We start from the raw sequence: 19067 nt of genomic DNA on the forward strand, positions 1-19067 counted from the left end.
GTGCAAAGTAAAAAACACATTTATTTCAAGCATCTAAATAAATTGTATAGTTAAACGTATTAAAGGGAGTTAAGTTGAAAGGGAGATAATAAAAATACTAAATGTGACAAAATTGTTCTGCCAGTAAAATCATTCAAATTTAGCCAACTGTTATTATTTATATATAAAACAGGTACAATGAAGTTAATAACAGTTTACTTACTATCATAGCCCTATATATGTAGAATAAAAAAAACTTAATTATCTAATTAAAATTTTCATTGGATCATTGCTAGTGCTAGTTATGATTTGATAGACAGATTTTACTGTGCAGTATCATCTGTACTGTCTATTTTCAGAAGTGAAAATGAACAGACTTGCACCTGTTTTGCTTATTATGATTTTGAATTCAATTATTTTTTTTTTTTAAAGAATTTAGCATGCCAGATTTATTTAACAGTCAAGTGTGTTACAGAATTGAAATAGCTTCAGTTAATTTGGATAACATATCATTTCAATTAATTTGAATAACAATTTATTATCTTTGTAGAAGAGCATTCCTTTCTTCAAAATTCTCATTTGAATCAACAAAACTTATTTATTACAAGCAGCAAGAATATTTTACCAGGTAACCAATACAAACCATAAAACTAAATACAGTTCCAACATTTAATTATTTACATTGTAAAATTTTATATAGCATGTAAATAAGTCCTTTAAATTAGGGTTGTAAAAGTATGATTTATTAAACAAAAAGAGTTGAGAGGCTAGATATTTTGGAAACAATTGTATCCTTAAAGTTATGGAAAATAGAATACAACTTTGTAATTATTTGAAGCCAATTATTAGATATAATTTATCAATTAATTACTGTTAGGTTGTAGTATTTGTAGACCTGAACATATTACCTCCCCTTCCACACAAACTGACAAGTGGTTTTTAAACTGATTTCTGTTTGTTTTATTTTGTACTTTAATATGCCACTACTAATCGAACTGTCTGTAAGTCCCCATTTTGCTTGTCCAGGAGCAGGGGTCTAGCTGGGTCCAATTTTTTGGGAGAAGTTACTTTTCCCTCCAGCTGATTTAGGGAGAAGTGGAGAGACTTTAGGGAGAAGTGGGAAGACTTTTCCTACAGCAATGCTGTTGAGTGATTTGAAAGGTGGCTGTAATTTTCTTGTTTTTAGATGCAAAAACATTGATGTGACCATTCATTTTCTTAATTAGATCATTTCCCATACAGTGGTTATTGTTTCATTACAAAATTCTGAAAAAAGTTGTTTTCAAAATTCAAGCCGATGATGTAAATCTAACCCGCAGATTTTCATGCCCCCGGCATCTACTGATGCGGGAGGCATATAGTGATCGTCCTGTCCGTCCGTCCGTACGAGGTTAACCAAATGGGACCGTTTCGTCTAGCATCAATACCCCTTACTAGAATGACTTGATACTAATGCAGATGTAACCTGTGACCATTCCTCATCATCAGACATCACCTGACCTCAGTTTGACCTTGACCTCATTTTGGACTTAGGTTGCTTTATATGGGCCATCTCTTGGTTAACCAAATGGGACCGTTTCGTCTAGCATCAATACCGCTTACAAGAATGAATTGATACTAATACAGATGTAACCTGTGACCATTCCTCATCTTCAAACCTCACCTGACCTCAGTTTGACCTTGACCTCATTTTGGACTTAGGTTGCTTTATATGGGCCATCTCTTGGTTAACCAAATGGGACTGTTTCGTCTAGCATTAATACTGCTTACAAGAATGAATTGATACTAATACAGATGTAACCTGTGACCATTCCTCATCTTCAAACATCACCTGGCCTCAGTTTGACCTTGACCTCGTTTTGGACTTAGGTTGCTATGTATCGACAAGGATGCCACCGGGGGCATCAAGCGTTTATTGAACGCAGCTCCTTGTTGGTTATATCTTGAATGAGGTGTTTATTGTTAACACCGAGTCACCACCTCGGTGAACAGTATCTCACTCGAATAAAACTGAAAGTTAACTGTGTAAACTAGAAATTCATATTCAAATCAATTCATCGATGAAAGTCAATTTAACGTAGTAAATACATTACATGTCGTTCTTTTACCATAGATAACAAATAATTGTGTGCAATAATATTCCAATTAATCGCATGGTTAATCAGCAGTTTCTGTTATAAAACATTGTTTTTTGCGCTCGAACATGTTGACAATTAAACACAAAGTGTCAAAGACGTAACCGCGGCGCTAATTGCCTGAACACAATCAATTCTGGTGTATCGGATAATTTGATTCGCTTTAACACTTCTCGGGAAAATCTCGCAAGTACCTGAAGAAGGCGGAGTTTAAATTATGCTATCGGTGTGTGTTTGTGTATTCAACACTCATTTTGACACCGTGCAAAATGTCAACAGTCTGGGTAGCGGTAATTAGTGAGTGTGGATATCAAAGAAAATCAGGCGACATGCATTTCGCTTTGAGGTTAGATTTGAGCGAAGTTTGAAGTTCCAAAGCGACTATTTCGCTCAAGTCGCCCACTTGCGAGAGCCCTGAGGAGCATAACTTTAAAATTATGCAGTGGATTTACTTCAAACTTGGAAAATAGGAAAATGGCAATGTGGAATTGCAGTTTGGAAAACCATAACTCTAGCTTCAGCAATTTTTGAGTTATGCCCCTTGTGCTTTAATTGTCCAGAGCAAAACCTGAGAACTATGCACCTTAAACCTGAAATACTTGTAGAGGACAATGATGAAGAGTGCAGTATGCAATGAGTATAACTCTGGCTTATGTGGTTTAGTGTTATGTCCCTTTTTCATTTCCTGTGCGCAACCAGGATAGGAATATAAAATTTAGAAATACCTACAGTGACAAAATGTGTATTTCGCACTCATCAGTGATCGTAATTAAGTGTAAATGATCATGCAGATGTTAAAGTTTTAAACAAATACATTACTTGATCAAAATCCGATTAACCACTTTTAAAACCCAGTGGTAAATTTATAAAGAAAGCTTGCAGGATGTATGTGAGAAAGTTTTAAACAAATGTCTATGTTGTTAATTGACTATAAACATCAATACAGACTTTGTTTGCTTAGTGGCAGTAAAAATAAATTTTCTGTAAATTTTTATTGATGATTTCAATACCTTTGTTTTATGGCTGTTTAAATGGGAATGTAAAGATAATGTTTAAATTACTGCCAAGATTTTCTGTAAACACTTGCAGAGATATAGCACTCAATGGAATTTCAATTACTTCTTTCCTAATTGACTATAAAACATTTTAAGATAAATGGAGATAATACAGTGGTTCCATCAATCTTTTGAGATATGTTTTTGTTATATAACTATTGTAATTTGCTTAAAGATTAACTGTCAGTAAGTAAATTAAACTTGCATACAGTAGATACCCATGTATGATGCGCATCCATGTATAATACCCACCCCCCACCCTCAAAATTTTAGCCCAAATTCCTGGGGAAAAAACATTTCTGGTCAGTTTTGAGGTGGATTGAAAAAGAAAGTTGAGTTTACATTGACACCTGTAATAAATCGGTCTCGCTGTACTATTGATATTTGATTTCTGGAAATGAAACTTATAAAACATCATTATATTTTTTTATATATTTTTTTTTATTCAATTATGTTTATAAATGAATAGAAAGTAGTTGTTTTCAGTATCTCGGAATAGCATATTCTTTCAAAATGACACACGCTTTTCAATTCAAACTGATAACTGAAGGTGCGTCATCTTTTATAATGATATGTTAAAGATCAAAATGGCTGGTTATTATTGGCAATCAGTGTGGCGCCTCGTGTCAGATTTGTTGGACAGAGTTTGATATACTCCATCTTTAATTAGTATCTTAATATTAATGATTTTTTATATTTATTTCTTCAAATACTATTAAATTTATATATTAAAATTAATTTTCTTTAAAAATTAAACCACTTTTATCTATTACAGAACGTAACGGCAAGTTAGTTTTTAAAAGACAGTGTTGAGAGTTGTTTCCCTATACTGGAATGGCAAAATCATAAACGAATGTATAATGCACACTTACTATTCAGGGTTGTCCCTAGGGTAAAAAACTGCTACGGTATTATAATTTAGAAATATGACACAAATGGGAAATTTATGTGGCTTTGTGGTAACTTGTTTGGACCACAAATCTAAGACATCGTGAGTTTAAATTTGGTAAAAGCAAATAATCTTATTGGGACATGCTAAAAAAATTATGACTTGTGTCAGTATGATGGAACACTACCTTTCACATGAATGAAATGCTCTTTAATTTACACTGTTGAATAATTCACATAGGCTCAGCATAAAAATTATTAAACATGATAGTTAATCTTTAAGGTGTCTTACCCACTCATTCTTACCTGTGCTAAAGATGTGAGAAAGATGTTGCCTGCTGCAGTATATATCTATTATTTTGTAATATCAGATTATTTGTAATATTAGATATTTCTGAACTGATTTGTTATCAAAGTAGCACCTTCTGAAATCTTCTCATGTTTTTAGGTTACTTTATGTTATCCTTGCTTAAATCTGGAGTGTTTTTTTCTATGCACTGTCTGAAAGACGGGTGATATTATAGGAATGCCTGGCGGGTGGAAGGATGGGCGATGTCCACAAACTTTGTCCGGATCAGTTTTTTTCATATAGGGAGGTTTTTTGCTGTAACTTGACACAAATGTTTCTTGTGAAGCTTACCTGCAGGCCTCAGTGGCATTGTGGTTATGGATCGCCCACTTTGAATAACTTGCAGTTCACTGATGTGGGTTAGAAACCTATATTTGAGTGTTAAATTTATGTTCATGTTTGGAAGCCATACAGAAAGCTTGGAGTGGCACCTGGGGCTTCCCTGCTAGAAAAGTCACCATATGACCAAAATTTTGTCTAGGTGTGATGTTTAACCCAACAATGAAGTTTTAAAAAATGTGTAGAACTCAAGTGTTTGTCAGATTTTTATCTATAATTATACCTGGATGTTATCATCACCTTCAAATGTTCCTGGACTGTCTTTTGTTTAGAAATTTGCTAAGGAACTAAGTTGGTGCAGGGTTAATATCTGAAGAAGTAGGTAATCCATTTAACAGAGTTTTAGTATGGTCAGGCTTTTAGTAACCTAGATTCTCATATCCTTAGAACTATGGGCACATTTTTATACAATCTCGCAAGGTATACGTATGTTTTTGACAACACAGAAAGTGACGTCAGACGACCTTCAGCTTTTTCCAGAAGTAAAGAAAATGAAAGTAAACAGGCTAAACTTGAAAATGAAAGTTGCATTTGCATTGGTCTATAGTTGGAGGTCACGTGCAGGGGTCACCCTGTCTAAATATATGTACCTGGACTTCTTTCTTTTTTTTTTTTTAGCTCACCTGTCACAAAGTGACAGCGGTGTCCGTCGTCCGTCGTCCGTGCGTGCGTCCGTGCGTCCGTAAACTTTTCCTTGTGACATCTCTAGAGGTCACATTTTTCATGGGATCTTTATGAAAATGGGTCAGAATGTTCATCTTGGTAAATTCTAGGTCAAGTTCGAAACTGGGTCACGTGCCGTCAAAAACTAGGTCAGTAGATCTAAAAATAGAAAAACCTTGTGACCTCTCTAGAGGCCATAATTTTCAATGGATCTTCATGAAAATTGGTCAGAATGTTCACCTTGATGATATCTAGGTCAAATTCGAAACTGGGTCACGTGCCTTCAAAAACTAGGTCAGGAGGTCTAAAAATAGAAAAACCTTGTGACCTCTCTAGAGGCCATATATTTCACAAGATCTTCATGAAAATTGGTCAGAATGTTCACCTTGATGATATCTACGTCAAGTTCGAAACTGGGTCAGGTGCGGTCAAAAACTAGGTCAGTAGGTCTAAAAATAGAAAAACCTTGTGACCTTTCTAGAGGCCATATATTTCACAAGATCTTCATGAAAATTGGTCAGAACTTCACCTTGATGATATCTAGGTCAAGTTCGAAACTTGGTCACGTGCCATCAAAAACTAGGTCAGTAGTTCTAAAAATAGAAAAACCTTGTGACCTTTCTAGAGGCCATATATTTCACAAGATCTTCATGAAAGTTGATCTGAATGTTCATCTTGATGATATCTAGGTCAAGTTCGAAACTGGGTCACGTGCGATGAAAAACTAGGTCAGTAGGTCTAAAAATAGAAAAACCTTGTGATCTCTCTAGAGGCCATATATTTCATGAGATCTTCATGAAATTGGTCTGAATGTTCACTTGATGATATCTAGGCCAAGTTCAAACAGGGTCACGTGCGGTCAAAAACTAGGTCAGTAGGTCAAAAATAGAAAAACCTTGTGACCTCTCTAGAGGCCATATTTGTCCATGGATCTGATATAAAGTTGGTCAGAATGTTCATCTTGATGATATCTAGGTCAAGTTCGAAAGTCGGTCACGTGCCTCAAAAACTAGGTCAGTAGGTCAAATAATGAAAAAACCTTGTGACCTCTCTAAGGCCATATTTTTCATGGATCTTCATGAAAGTTGGTCTGAATGTTCATCTTGATGATATCTAGGTCAAGTTTGAAACAGGGTCAATGCGGTCAAAAACTAGGTCAGTAGGTCTTAAAATAGAAAAACCTTGTGACCTCTCTAGAGGCCATACTTGAATGGATCTCCATAAAAATTGGTCAGAATGTTCATCTTGATGATATCTAGGTCAGTTCGAAAGTGGGTCACGTGCCATCAAAAAGCTAGGTCATAGGTCAATAATAGAAAAAACGTTGTGACCTCTCTAGAGAGCCATATTTTTCATGGATCTTATGAAAGTTGGTCTGAATTTTATCTTGATAATATCTAGGTCAAGTTAAAACTGGGTCAATGCGATCAAAAACTAGGTCACTATGGTCTTGAATAGAAAAAACTGTGACCTCATCAGTGCCATACCGAATGGATATTCAGAAATTGGCAGAATGTTCACCTTGATGATATCTATGGTCAAGTTTTAACTGGGTCCGTGCCTTAAAAACACTTAGTCAAAGGTCATATACTAGGATAAACTTGATGACCTTGCCTAAACCAAATATATTCTTTAATGATTTTCATAGAAAATAATGTCAAAATTTTATCTTGAAATATTTGGTCAAATGTCAAAAACTAGTTTCAAATGTGAGCTCTTTCAAAAATTTTAGGTACTATGTCCCATTGAAAACACAACGAGCGGTCAACAGCGTACGAAGCGGTAGTTTTTCTCTATCTGAATAAATCCCACACATTTTACGCACCGAAGTCTTCCCTCTAAAACACATCAAGTACACCGTCATCATGACCGTCAAGATTGTATTACGTTACAGGACAAAAAGATTATCAGTTGTAGAACGGATAAAATTGTAATATCAGTATTATATGTTATATATACTCCAGCAGTGTTATATATTAGATTTCAGCAGTTTTACATATAGTTTAGCAGTATTATATCTATATTTCAGCATGCAGCTGAGCAAGAGAAGAAACAGAATGAAAAAGAGAACCAGAAAGAACTTGGTAATGATGTCAAATATGGCTGTGTTATACAGGTACAACACCAGGTTTTGATGCTCATATATTGTCCCATATAACAGACAGTATGTCTTGTTATCCCCCGCCGATGAAATCGGGAGGGGGGTATTGAAATGGCGTTGTCCGTCCGTCACGTCCGTGCGTCAGTGCGAGCACACTATTGGTACCTTAGGTGGTAGGAGGTGTGGCCTAGGACAATAGAAATCCTTTTTATTCATTCCGTAACCACTTAATTCTTTTGTTCCTTAAGTGGTCATTCTATTGTTTTCAAACAATGGAATGACCACCTAATACATGAATCGTATGGGTGTGCGTCCGTGTGTCTGTCTGCAGCCATATCTCATTAACTAGCAGGAAGAATTTCATGAAACTTGAAATAAACATGAACCAACATACTGCGATGATGCCCGTCAAGTTTGTTTTTTTTTTATTGGTCAATTTTCCTTAGAGTTATTGCCCTTGATTTAATGAAAAATGCCCAAAAATGTCCGTCCGCAGCCATTTCTCAGTAACTATCATGTAGAATTTCATAAAACTTGAAATAAACATGCACCAACATACTGCGATGATGCCCGTCAAGTTTTTTTTTTTTATTGGTCAATTTCCCTTAGAATTATTGCCCTTGATTTAATGAAAAATCCATGTCTGCAGCAATTTCTCAGTAATAAGCTGGTAGAATTTTATGAAACTTGAAATAAATATGAACCAACATACTTCGATGATGCCTGTCATTTTTTTTAATTGGTCAATTTTCCTTAGAGTTATTGCCCTTTAATTGTTTAAAAATCTACGGATTTGTACATAACAAACCAACCAATTGGTAGATTTCATTAAACTTCTTTCATTCTTTTCAATGAACATTTATTATAAACATGTGAAGTTGTGTACCCACACCTGGTCACCACCTTGCCTTGTTTCCCCCCCCCCCCCCCCCCCCCACCACCACCACCACCCCAAAAAATAATTTTTCATTCCTTTTTAGTTTTTATTCAAACCTTCCATGAATATTTATCAACATGCAAAGTTGTACCATTCCCCCACCTCACTCCTCCACCCAGTCATGCCCACCACCCCAAGCATGCATCACTTTGTGTTAAATTGATTTTGACTAATGAAATTATTTGCCTCTTAGTAACATCCTTAACTTTTTGCCAGATATACTGTTTTGCCGTTCCTCACCACAGACCCTTTCGGCGGGGGATACCAAATCATCAAATTTGCTTGTTAAGATAAAACTGTATGTTTTGACCCTCATACGTTGTCCTTTGACAGTAATTTTTTGGCTGTTCAAAAGTATGCCCCTTTTTCGAATTCTGTTTTCATTCATTTAACTTTCTGTAGCGATATGGCTAATGAATAGTCAAATGTTGCTGTGACAGCTCTTGTTTCCCACGAAATCACAGTGATTATGAGTCTGATGGATCATAGTTGCAAGGGGAATGAGCAAAAATGCTTGAGTTGTCCAGGTTTCAAGTGATTCAACATAGAAACTATAAGAAAAAATGTTGTAGACCACATGAATCACTTAAGTTAGCCCGTATGCTGGAAGCACCGAGTTCAACAGTTACTCAAGCAAGCGATGTTTTACTGAATTCAGTTTCAGAATTTCGAATTTTCAGACATGGAAAATATAAAGTAATAGTGTACCATTAATAAATGCACCCCTTTGGCAAAATATAACATCCCCGGGTCATTTTCATGGGAATATATGGTAGAAATAATTACTTCATAATAAATATTTATGAATTTACAGTATTAATTTGTTTGCAGCTTCTCCATCTGAAGAGTAACAAGTACCTGACAGTGAACAAGAGACTTCCCGCCCAGTTAGAGAGAAATGCTATGCGCGTATCCCTCGATGGGTCGGGGAATGAGGGATCCTGGTTCTACATTGTGCCATTTTATAAACTGCGGCAGCCAGGAGATAAAGTAAGATATTCGTGCATTCAGGTTCTACATGTGTTCATTAACAATCTAATTACTTAGTCTTAAGAGTTGACCTGTGGCTAAAAAATATGTGCATTTATAATATACTGTATGCAAAGTTTCATTATAATATATTGTGAACTAGTTCATTTTTGTGGCTCAACACAAATATTTTTAGCATTATTATAAAATCCTAAAGTCTTGAGTGTAACTGTCATGCTGTGTGATTTGATGAAAGACCCAGGTTCTGTATTCACTAGTGCTCAGAGGGGAGCGAGGTGGGAACAGGTGATTATGTCTCAAATTTAAATCACTCTCTACTTAGCACTGTTCCTAATTTCATAAGACATGTATTTTAAAGGATGACTTTTTCATTTAATCATGTTTGCAGGTTGTTGTTGGTGACAAGGTGATTTTGAACCCAGTAAACGCGGAGCAGCCCCTGCATGCCAGTAACTATGATCTCCCTGACAACCCAGAGTGTAAGGAGGTCAACTCTGTCAGTTGTAATACAAGCTGGAAAATGGTCCTCTTTATGGACTATAAGGACAACATGGAGGATGTTCTTAAAGGAGTAAGTTTCAGCACATAAAGTAATGTTGCTCTTTTTGCTGACTAGGATAACCTGTAAGTTTTATAACTATCTATTCATAATAAAGTCAGTGGAATTCAAAAAAAAAAATGGTGTCAAAATTGTATGAAATAACCTATCAGAATTGCTTCTTGATGATAAAATCAAAACTCATCAATATAATTTAAAAAATGAAGAAGTTTGTATCACCACCTTCAGAGTTGTTTAGAATATTATCCTTCAGCCTGCTGGGGGCAAGTGATTCTGCCTTTGCGACAAGTGCAGACCCAGATCAGCCTGCACATCCATGCAGGCTGATCATAGTCTGCACTGTTCGTCAGTAAATTTTCAGTGAACACCCCTTTGAATAATAAATGGTATTGCCCAAATTGAATGATGGACCAGTCCATTTTAGAAATTTAGCAAGCTAAGGGATAAATAATTTGAATGGTATAGTTGGGTTTAGAATGAGAAATTGGGAAAAACTTGTTACAGAAAAGGTGGCTGAGAAGTTTAGCCCTTATCCTGCTTAATTTCTATAATGAATGTGTCCATCTTTTGGACAATACCATCAACTGTTAAAAGGGGTGCTTAATAAAAAGATACTGACTGAATGGCAAACAGTGCAGATCTTGATCAGACTGCATGGATGTGCAGGCTGATCAAGATCTACACCGGTCGCACAGGCAGAATAAATCGTGTCCAGTATGATAAGGGTTAAGGCCTATGTTTCCATAATTGTTACCATTTATCCTGTTATGGTCTAGCTGTCTTGCAAACAATGTTGTTTCAAATGGCTTTATGTAAATGGTGATATTTATTTTTAACGAATTCCTTAAGAAAGAAACTATATACTGGTAGCTTACAAGTGGATCTGAGACTTCTTTGGAATGAGATAAGTGAGATTTTATGGTAATGTTCCCTTTGGGGGACATTATCCACTAGATACAGAATGTTATATCTGAGAAACATTGTCTAGTCTGTAAATAGACAGTAATAAATAAAGCATGTAAAATGTAACATGATAAATTTAGGAGGATTGTTTCTTCTAAGAGAAACACAGACAAGAAGATATTTCTAGCCACAACTTTATTACTTAGACCGTGAATATTTAACGAGGTCTTGAGACAGTAGTTTAGCATTACATTGTTTTGGGGACAGTTGGGAACTGATCAAAAAACTACTTACTTTCTTGACTGGTAAATTGCAATAAGAATGCTGTACAAATTTTGTGAGGAAAGAATATAGAAGTTCGTAATGCTGTGATATCATTAATATTCATCAGGGATAAGTTTTCATGGGTTTCATGGTTGAGTCAACCCACAAAATTTAAATCCCAATGAACAAGTAAAATTTTCATTCATTTTATGTTCAGAAGTTGAAATCAAGAAATTCATATTCCCATTACATAGCCATTTTGGGCCAAGTTTCGAATTCATATTCCCGTTACATAGCCATTTTGGCCCAAATTTCGAATTCATATTCCCATAACATAGCCATTTTTGCCCAAATTTGAATTCATATTCCCATTACATAGCCATTTTGGGCCAAGTTTCGAATTCATATTCCCATTACATAGCCATTTTGGCCCAAATTTCAAATTCATATTCCCATTACATAGCCATTTTTGCCCAAATTTCAAATTCATATTCCCATTACATAGCAATTTTGGCACAAATTTTGAATTAATAATCCCATTACATTGTCATTTTGGACCAAATTTAGAATTCATATTCCCATTACATAGCCATTTTGGCAGAAACCATGAAATTTCTTGCCCACAAAATTAAATGATATCTCAGTATGTAAGAAGGCTTATTCTAAATAAAAAAAAAGCATTTCACGGCTGTATTCAGGGTTATCTTCACAATGGTTTTATTTTTGCCATTATTTTAGAAAAGAAGGGGGCCTCCGTGGCCGGGTGGTTAAGGTCGCTGACTTCAAATCACTTGCCCCTCATCGATGTGGGTTCGAGCCTCACTCGTGGGGTTGAATTCGTCATGTGAGGAAGCCATCCAGCTGGCTTACGGAGGGGCATCTGGGGTCTTCCTCCACCATTAAAGCTGGAAAGTCGCCATATGACCTATCATGTGTCGGTGCGATGTTAAATCCAACAAAAAAAAAAAAAAAAAAAAAAAAAAATTTAGAAAAATGTGACTTGTTATTTTAAAACAACCATAAATATTATTCAGCAGTCTTTCAGTGTAACTAATTATGATTTGTACAATCTTTTAGACTAGCGAATTGGTGCGAAATTTTCCCATAACAAATTCTAAACTTTGATACTGAAGGACAATCATCTACAAAAAAAATATGAGTAAAAACACAGTCACGTATGAAAGAAGATTATCTGCCCTGATAAACGGCATTTACCCAAAGACGTTTCCAGCAAACTCTTTTTTGATCGGTGACTAGTTTTTATTGCATTTTTTTTAGCTTAGAGATTGTCCTCATATCCAACAGTTTGGAGAAAGTTGTTATTGGAAATTTCGCCCTTCTCATATAAGGAATTCTAGCGTACGCCTTTAACAATTTGAAACGGTTGTAGACTGTTTTTATTTATGGAGTAAAAGAGACATGAACACTGCTCCTACTGCAGTATCAAAGACCTAGAGGGCTTGATTGTATACACCTGTTAACATGTCATATTGTCAGTTTACACCTTATTACCTTAAGTCTCCTCTCTCCACACACTTGAATCACAGTCTGTGTAATACATATTTAAAGAAAAACCACGTTGAATTACTGCATTTCAAAAAACAATATATTGTTACGAAAGCCATGTTTTCTCTGTTTACAGGGAGATGTTGTACGACTGTTTCATGCAGAAGAGCAGAAGTTTCTCACAGCGGATGAATACAAAAAACAGCAGCACGTTTTTCTCAGGACCACACAGCGATTGTCTGCAACATCTGCAACTAGCTCAAAAGCATTGTGGGAAGTTGAGGTAAAATTTACGAGGGAAAAGTTCTAACAATGGTTGTTCCACCATAGTAATTTTGTCAGAATTTATTTGTGTAGGAAAATTGTCTCTTTAAAAGTATCTGACTAGTATGATGCAATACATTTGAATTTTTAGCAGTATGATATCAGTAGTAATGGCAGTTGTCAAAAGAAGTATCAGTATTACCATCCTAAACACTCACTGTGCAAGAATGCTGCATGCTTTGGTCAGTAAGGACTTGAGACGATGATGATGCAAAATATTGTACTAATTTCTGATATTTTCATGTAACATCTTGGGTATATTGAAATCATTGATAACTCATTATGGAGGAATTTTTATGGATTTTGTTGTTTTTGTCATTCCACCAAATTTAATCCCATTAAACTGTTTTATCTTTAGAAGTTAAAATCCACAAACTTATATTCCTACAAAATTGCCATTTTTACTAAAACCATAAAATTAAAAACAATTCCACAGTATATGATATAAAAGTTGTAGACTTGGGTTTCGATCAGAATGTTATTTTGTAACATCTCTTCCTTTCTGATTACAGGTTGTGCAGCATGATCCATGTAAAGGAGGAGCCGGTCACTGGAACAGTTTGTTTAGGTTTAAGCATCTAGCTTCTGGGCAGTATCTAGCAGCTGAGGTAGGTTATTTATTTGAGCCGTGCCATGGGAAAACCAACATAGTGGCTTTGTGACCAGATGGATCCAGACCAGCCTGCGCATCCGCGCAGTCTGGTCAGGATCCATGCTGTTCGCTATTAGTTTCTCTAATTCCATTAAGCTTTGAAAGCGAACAGCATGGATCCTGACCAGACTGCACGGATGCGCAGGATGGTCTGGATCCATGCTGGTCACAAAGCCACTATGTTGGTTTTTTCATGGCACGGCTCATTTGATGTTATGTTTAAATGCCATCATGTTGAAAAAGACAATTTGGTTTAAATCTATAGAGACTTACCCTATACCCTTTTTACACAAGAGAAACTACCTGTGGATACATGAAAATGTTTGAGTGAACATCGTTTCTCAATCTTAATCCTGTCCAAATTATTTCAGTGGAATGGAACAGTAATCTATCTGTTATCTGTGTTACCTGCAATACAGGAGTCTTGCATCTGACAGTCCTATAATTGTCTTGATTTTCTCATATTTCTAGATATTTGACTCCTACTTTGATGCATGTATATAGGTAGTGGAGGCTTTTCTGTTCCCACCAGTAGCTTTATCAACATAATTTCCTAGGTGAAATTTTTTGAATTTTAACTTTCAAAAAAAAAAGTCTGTTGATAAATTTCATTTTAGAAAATGTGATATAAATTTCCCCCAGGGAACTCCTTGATTGGATCTTTACATATTTTTCTTTTCAAATCACTAATCACTGAGCAATTATCTGTTCAAAATCTGTTTATAGTCATTATGCATGCTTTTTCCATGACCAGAGGTAAAATAACGCTTGCAGGGTATGAAAAGTACCAAGTCACCTAAGCCGACAACAATAGTTTTAACAGAGATGTCTCCATTTTTAGCTCGACTATTCATAGAATAGTAGAGCTATTGGACTCACCCATGTGTCGGCGTCGGCGTCTGCGTCGGCGTCGGCGTCCCGATTTGGTTAAGGTTTTGTATGTAAGCTGGTATCTCAGTAACCACTTGTGGGAATGGATTGAAACTTCACACACTTATTCACTGTGATAAAATGACCTACACTGCACAGGTTCCATAACTCTGTTTTGCTTCTTTACAAAATTATGTCCCTTTTTCGACTTAGAAATTCTTGGTTAAGGTTTTGTATGTAAGCTGGTATCTCAGTAACCACTAGCAGGAACGGATTGAAACTCCACACACTTATTCACTGTGATAAATTGACCTACATTGCACAGGTTCCATAACTCTATTTTGCTTTTTTACAAAATTATGTCCCTTTTTCGACTTAGAAATTCTTGGTTAAGGTTTTGTATGTAAGCTGGTAACTCAGTAACGACTTGTGGGAATGGATTGAAACTTCACACACTTACTCACTGTGATAAACTGACCTACACTGCACAGGTTCCATAACTCTGTTTTGCTTTTTTATGAAATTATGCCCCCTTTTCGACTTAGAAATTTTTGGTTAAGGTTTTGTATGTAAGCTGTTATCTCAGTACACACTAATGGGAATGGATTGAAACTTCACACACTTGTTCACTGTCAAGATCTGACATGCACTGTATAGGTCCCATAACTCTACTTTGCAATTTTTTCAAAATTATGCCCCTTTTTCAACTTAGAAGTTTTTGGTTAAGTTTTTGTATGTAAGCTGGTATTTCATTATCCACTTATGGGAAAGGATTGAAACTTCACGCACTTGTTCACTTTATGAGCTGATAAGCACTGTGAAGGTTCCATAACCCTTTTACCCATTTTTACAAAATTATGCCCCTTTTTCGACTTTTGTATTCATTTAATAGACAAGGCTGTTGAATAGTCGAGCGTTGCTGTCCTCCGACAGCTCTTGTTTCCAAATATTTTACCCAGGATCATTTTTTGGCTCATGTTTCTCTGTACTTAAAATGAGAAAAATGATATGCCTGTATGGTTATAAAATGAATTATACACGATCTTTCATTTATAAACAGATTGACAATGATCCCCGGATTGATCCAACAAGACAGAAACTGAGAGGATCACCAATAGCCAATGTGTACTGCCTGGTATCTGTACCACATGGCCATGACATTGCCACACTCTGGGAGCTAGACCCAACCACAATGACTAGAAGTGATACTCTAGTTCCAAGGTAATAATATGTCTTCACTTACTGTTGGTTGTTTAGTATTCGCAACAGTTTTATTTTTTTGAACAGTGTTACTCTCCAATTTAAAGTGGGTGTGAATATTTGCTGATCATTTCAATTACAATGTTTTGAATAAATTCTAGATTGAGTTGGACATTTTTGTCTTAATTCCAGGAATTCCTATGCACGTTTGCACCACTTATGTACAGGAACATGGGTACATAGTACTTCTTGTTTAGCCATTGATAAGGATGAAGACAGACCTGAGAAAAATAAGGTAACTGATTATTTAAAATACGTACACATGCATACAGTCCGTCTGCCTGTAGACTAATGGTTTCTGCCAAATAATTCTAGAACCATGTGACCTAGAACAATCAAACTTAGGAGTCTGATTGGGCTTATGAAGTAGATGAGCCATAATGTTTTGGGGTTCAATAGGCCAAAGGTCAAGGTTGTAGGACCCTGAACCTTGGAAATGGTTTCTGCTCAATAACTTTAGAATCACTTTATTCATAACATTCAAACTTGATAGCTTGATTGGCCTTATGAAGTAGATGACCCCAGTTTGTTGTAGGGGGTTAGCAGGTCAAACCCGTAGTGATCATGGGCCTGAAAATAGGACAACCCGTTGTTTTTTTCTCTCTCACTAGAAGTTAATTTGTTGACCACTGAGTGAAACCACAGCACAGTATTGCAGAGTAGGGTGCTAGGTAGGAAAACTTTTCATTTATCACTTCAGTAATGAATTGAAGTAAAAACCAGAGCTGCAAAAGTTATGAACATTTGGTTTCAGGTTGGTTGTGCACAGATCAAGGAAGATAAAGAAGCGTTTAATATAGTCCCAGTATCACCTAGTGAAGTCAGAGATCTGGATTTTGCTAATGATGCCAGTAAAGTTGCTGGTGAGATTGCTAACAAACTGGAGAAAGGCTCAATCACACAGAATGAGAAAAGGTTTGTAGGTTTATATCACAGCATAACTATATCTTGATCGAATTACTCAACCCTGTTTGCGGGGTTTCAGAAATCTGTAAATTCATTGGTAGCCTCATTGGTAGCCCATTTGGCTACCAATATTTTTGTCTGGTAAACCAACAAATATTTTTTGGGAGGGATATTTGTTTAACCCTTATCATGCTGGATACAACTGATTCTGCCTTTGCGACCAGGGTATATCATGATCAGCCTGCACATCCATGCAGTCTGATAAGAACTTCACTGTTCCCCATTCAGTCAGTATCTTTTTGGTAAGCAACCCCATTTGACAGTTAATGGTACTGTCCAAATTGAAAGATGGACAAGTTCTTGAAATAATATACCCCCATAATAACTCTTTTGGGCAAAACCGTAAAATTTTATTCAAAAATAAGTGATAACATAGTATTACACCTATATGCCTTATATATCATGGAATTTCAGGAACGTAACAAAGCTTCTGTCAGATCTGATCTATTTTGTGTGTAACCAAGAGTCGTCAGACACAGGGATAGATCCCCTGCACGTAGAGATGATAAACCCTAACGACTGCAGGGAAAGGCAGAAACTTTTAAGAGAACAAAATATTGTAAAACAGGTATGACCTATTAGTATTTAAGATTTGGAAGACTTTAAACCTTGAAATGTTTTCGCACTTTTAAAGTTAGCAAAATTACTGCACAGTACATTCATGTTCATGAAGTTACTGCACAGTACAGTCACAATACAGTCATGTTCATGAATAGTTACGAAAAAAGTGCTCAATAGATATAATGTTATAGTATCACTTCAAAAATATGAACAGGGGAATAAAGTTTAACTTGAAATATTACTGTCACCATCATTTCAAGGTTTACAGTAGTTAACATTCTGTCTGTCTGACTGTATTTTGACACAGGGAGTGGTTCACTGCATGTAGATATGATCTACCCAAACAACTGTTATAAACAACAGAAGATCTGTATCAGCTAAATATTATAAAACTTGTATGAAACACTGTTAAAAAAGCTGAAATATTTTTTATGCCCCCAAAGGGAGGCATATAGTTTTTGAACAGTCTGTCGGTCTGTCCGCAATTTTCGTGTTAGGTCCATATCTTTGTCATCGATGGATGAATTTTCAAATAACTTGGCATGAATGTGTACCACAGTAAGACGACGTGTCGCGCGCAAGACCCAGGTCAGTAGCTCAAAGGTCAAGGTCACACTTAGACGTTAAAGGATAGTGCATTGATGGGCGTGTCTGGTCCATATCTTTGTCATCGATGGATATATTTTCAAATAACTTGGCATGAATGTGTACCACAGTAAGACGACGTGTCGCGCGCAAGACCCAGGTCCGTAGCTCAAAGGTCAAGGTCACACTTAGACGTTAAAGGATAGTGCATTGATGGGCGTGTCCGGTCCATATCTTTGTCATTCATGCATGGATTTTAAAATAACTATGCCTGAATGTGTACCACAGTAAGACGATGTGTCGCGCGCAAGACCCAGGTCCGTAGCTCAAAGGTCAAGGTCACACTTAGACATTAAAGGATAGTGCATTGATGGGCGTGTCCGGCCCATATCTTTGTCATCGATCGATGGATTTTCAAATAACTTGGCATGAATGTGTACCACAGTAAGACGACATGTCGTGCGCAAGACCCAGGTTCGTAGCTCAAAGGTCAAGGTCACCCTTAGACGTTAAAGGATAGTGCATTGATGGGCGTGTCCGGTCCATATCTTTGTCATCGATGGATGGATTTTCAAATAACTTGGCATGAATGTGTACCACAGAAAGACGACGTGTCACACGCAAGACCCAGGTCCGTAGCTCAAAGGTCAAGGTCACACTTAGACGTTAAAGGTCATTTTTCATGATAGTGCATTGATGGGCATGTCCGGTCCATATCTGTGTCATTCATGCATGGATTTTAAAATAACTATGCATGAATGTGTGACACAGTAAGACGACGTGTCGCGCGCAAGACCCAGCTCCGTAGGTCAAAGGTCCTAAACTCTAACATCGTCCATAACTATTCATTCAAAGTGCCATCGGGGGCATGTGTCATCCTATGGAGACAGCTCTTGTTTTGTAATCTTTTTGTTCTTCTGTCTGGCACTTTAAAAATATAAAATAAACACAGCCTTTACATAAAGTAACAAAAGGAGTTAACGTACTCAAAGAACAATTGTCATAGCTTGTATGTTTTCATATGTAATACAAATCACTTGCCTCTCACCTATGTGGGTTTGAAACCTAACTTTGGGTGTAGAATATTTCATGTGAGGAAGCTATTCAGCTGGCTTGCACAAGGCTAGTGATTTTGCCAATGTGCCCACTGGAAAAGTTACCATATGACCTAAGTTGTGTTG

The 19067-nt window shown here is 36.4% G+C and overlaps 1 protein-coding gene across 13 annotated transcripts in view; it reads left to right on the forward strand.

The window, feature by feature from the left end:
* The window catches only part of LOC128547932 (inositol 1,4,5-trisphosphate receptor type 1-like), a 181399-nt gene that overhangs the window by 30612 nt on the left and 131720 nt on the right, over positions 1-19067 (forward strand). For all 13 annotated transcript variants that reach the window (XM_053521831.1, XM_053521833.1, XM_053521822.1 and 10 more), the window contains exons 4-12: positions 7438-7524; positions 9278-9436; positions 9825-10007; positions 12805-12951; positions 13505-13600; positions 15575-15735; positions 15907-16009; positions 16529-16689; positions 17155-17308. In XM_053521831.1, the coding sequence (XP_053377806.1) occupies positions 7438-7524; positions 9278-9436; positions 9825-10007; positions 12805-12951; positions 13505-13600; positions 15575-15735; positions 15907-16009; positions 16529-16689; positions 17155-17308 (1251 nt within the window). The remainder of the gene's footprint in view (positions 1-7437; positions 7525-9277; positions 9437-9824; positions 10008-12804; positions 12952-13504; positions 13601-15574; positions 15736-15906; positions 16010-16528; positions 16690-17154; positions 17309-19067) is intronic.

This window comes from Mercenaria mercenaria, chromosome 13 (genome assembly GCF_021730395.1).
Source record: "Mercenaria mercenaria strain notata chromosome 13, MADL_Memer_1, whole genome shotgun sequence".
NCBI classification, from domain to species: Eukaryota; Metazoa; Mollusca; class Bivalvia; order Venerida; family Veneridae; genus Mercenaria; species Mercenaria mercenaria.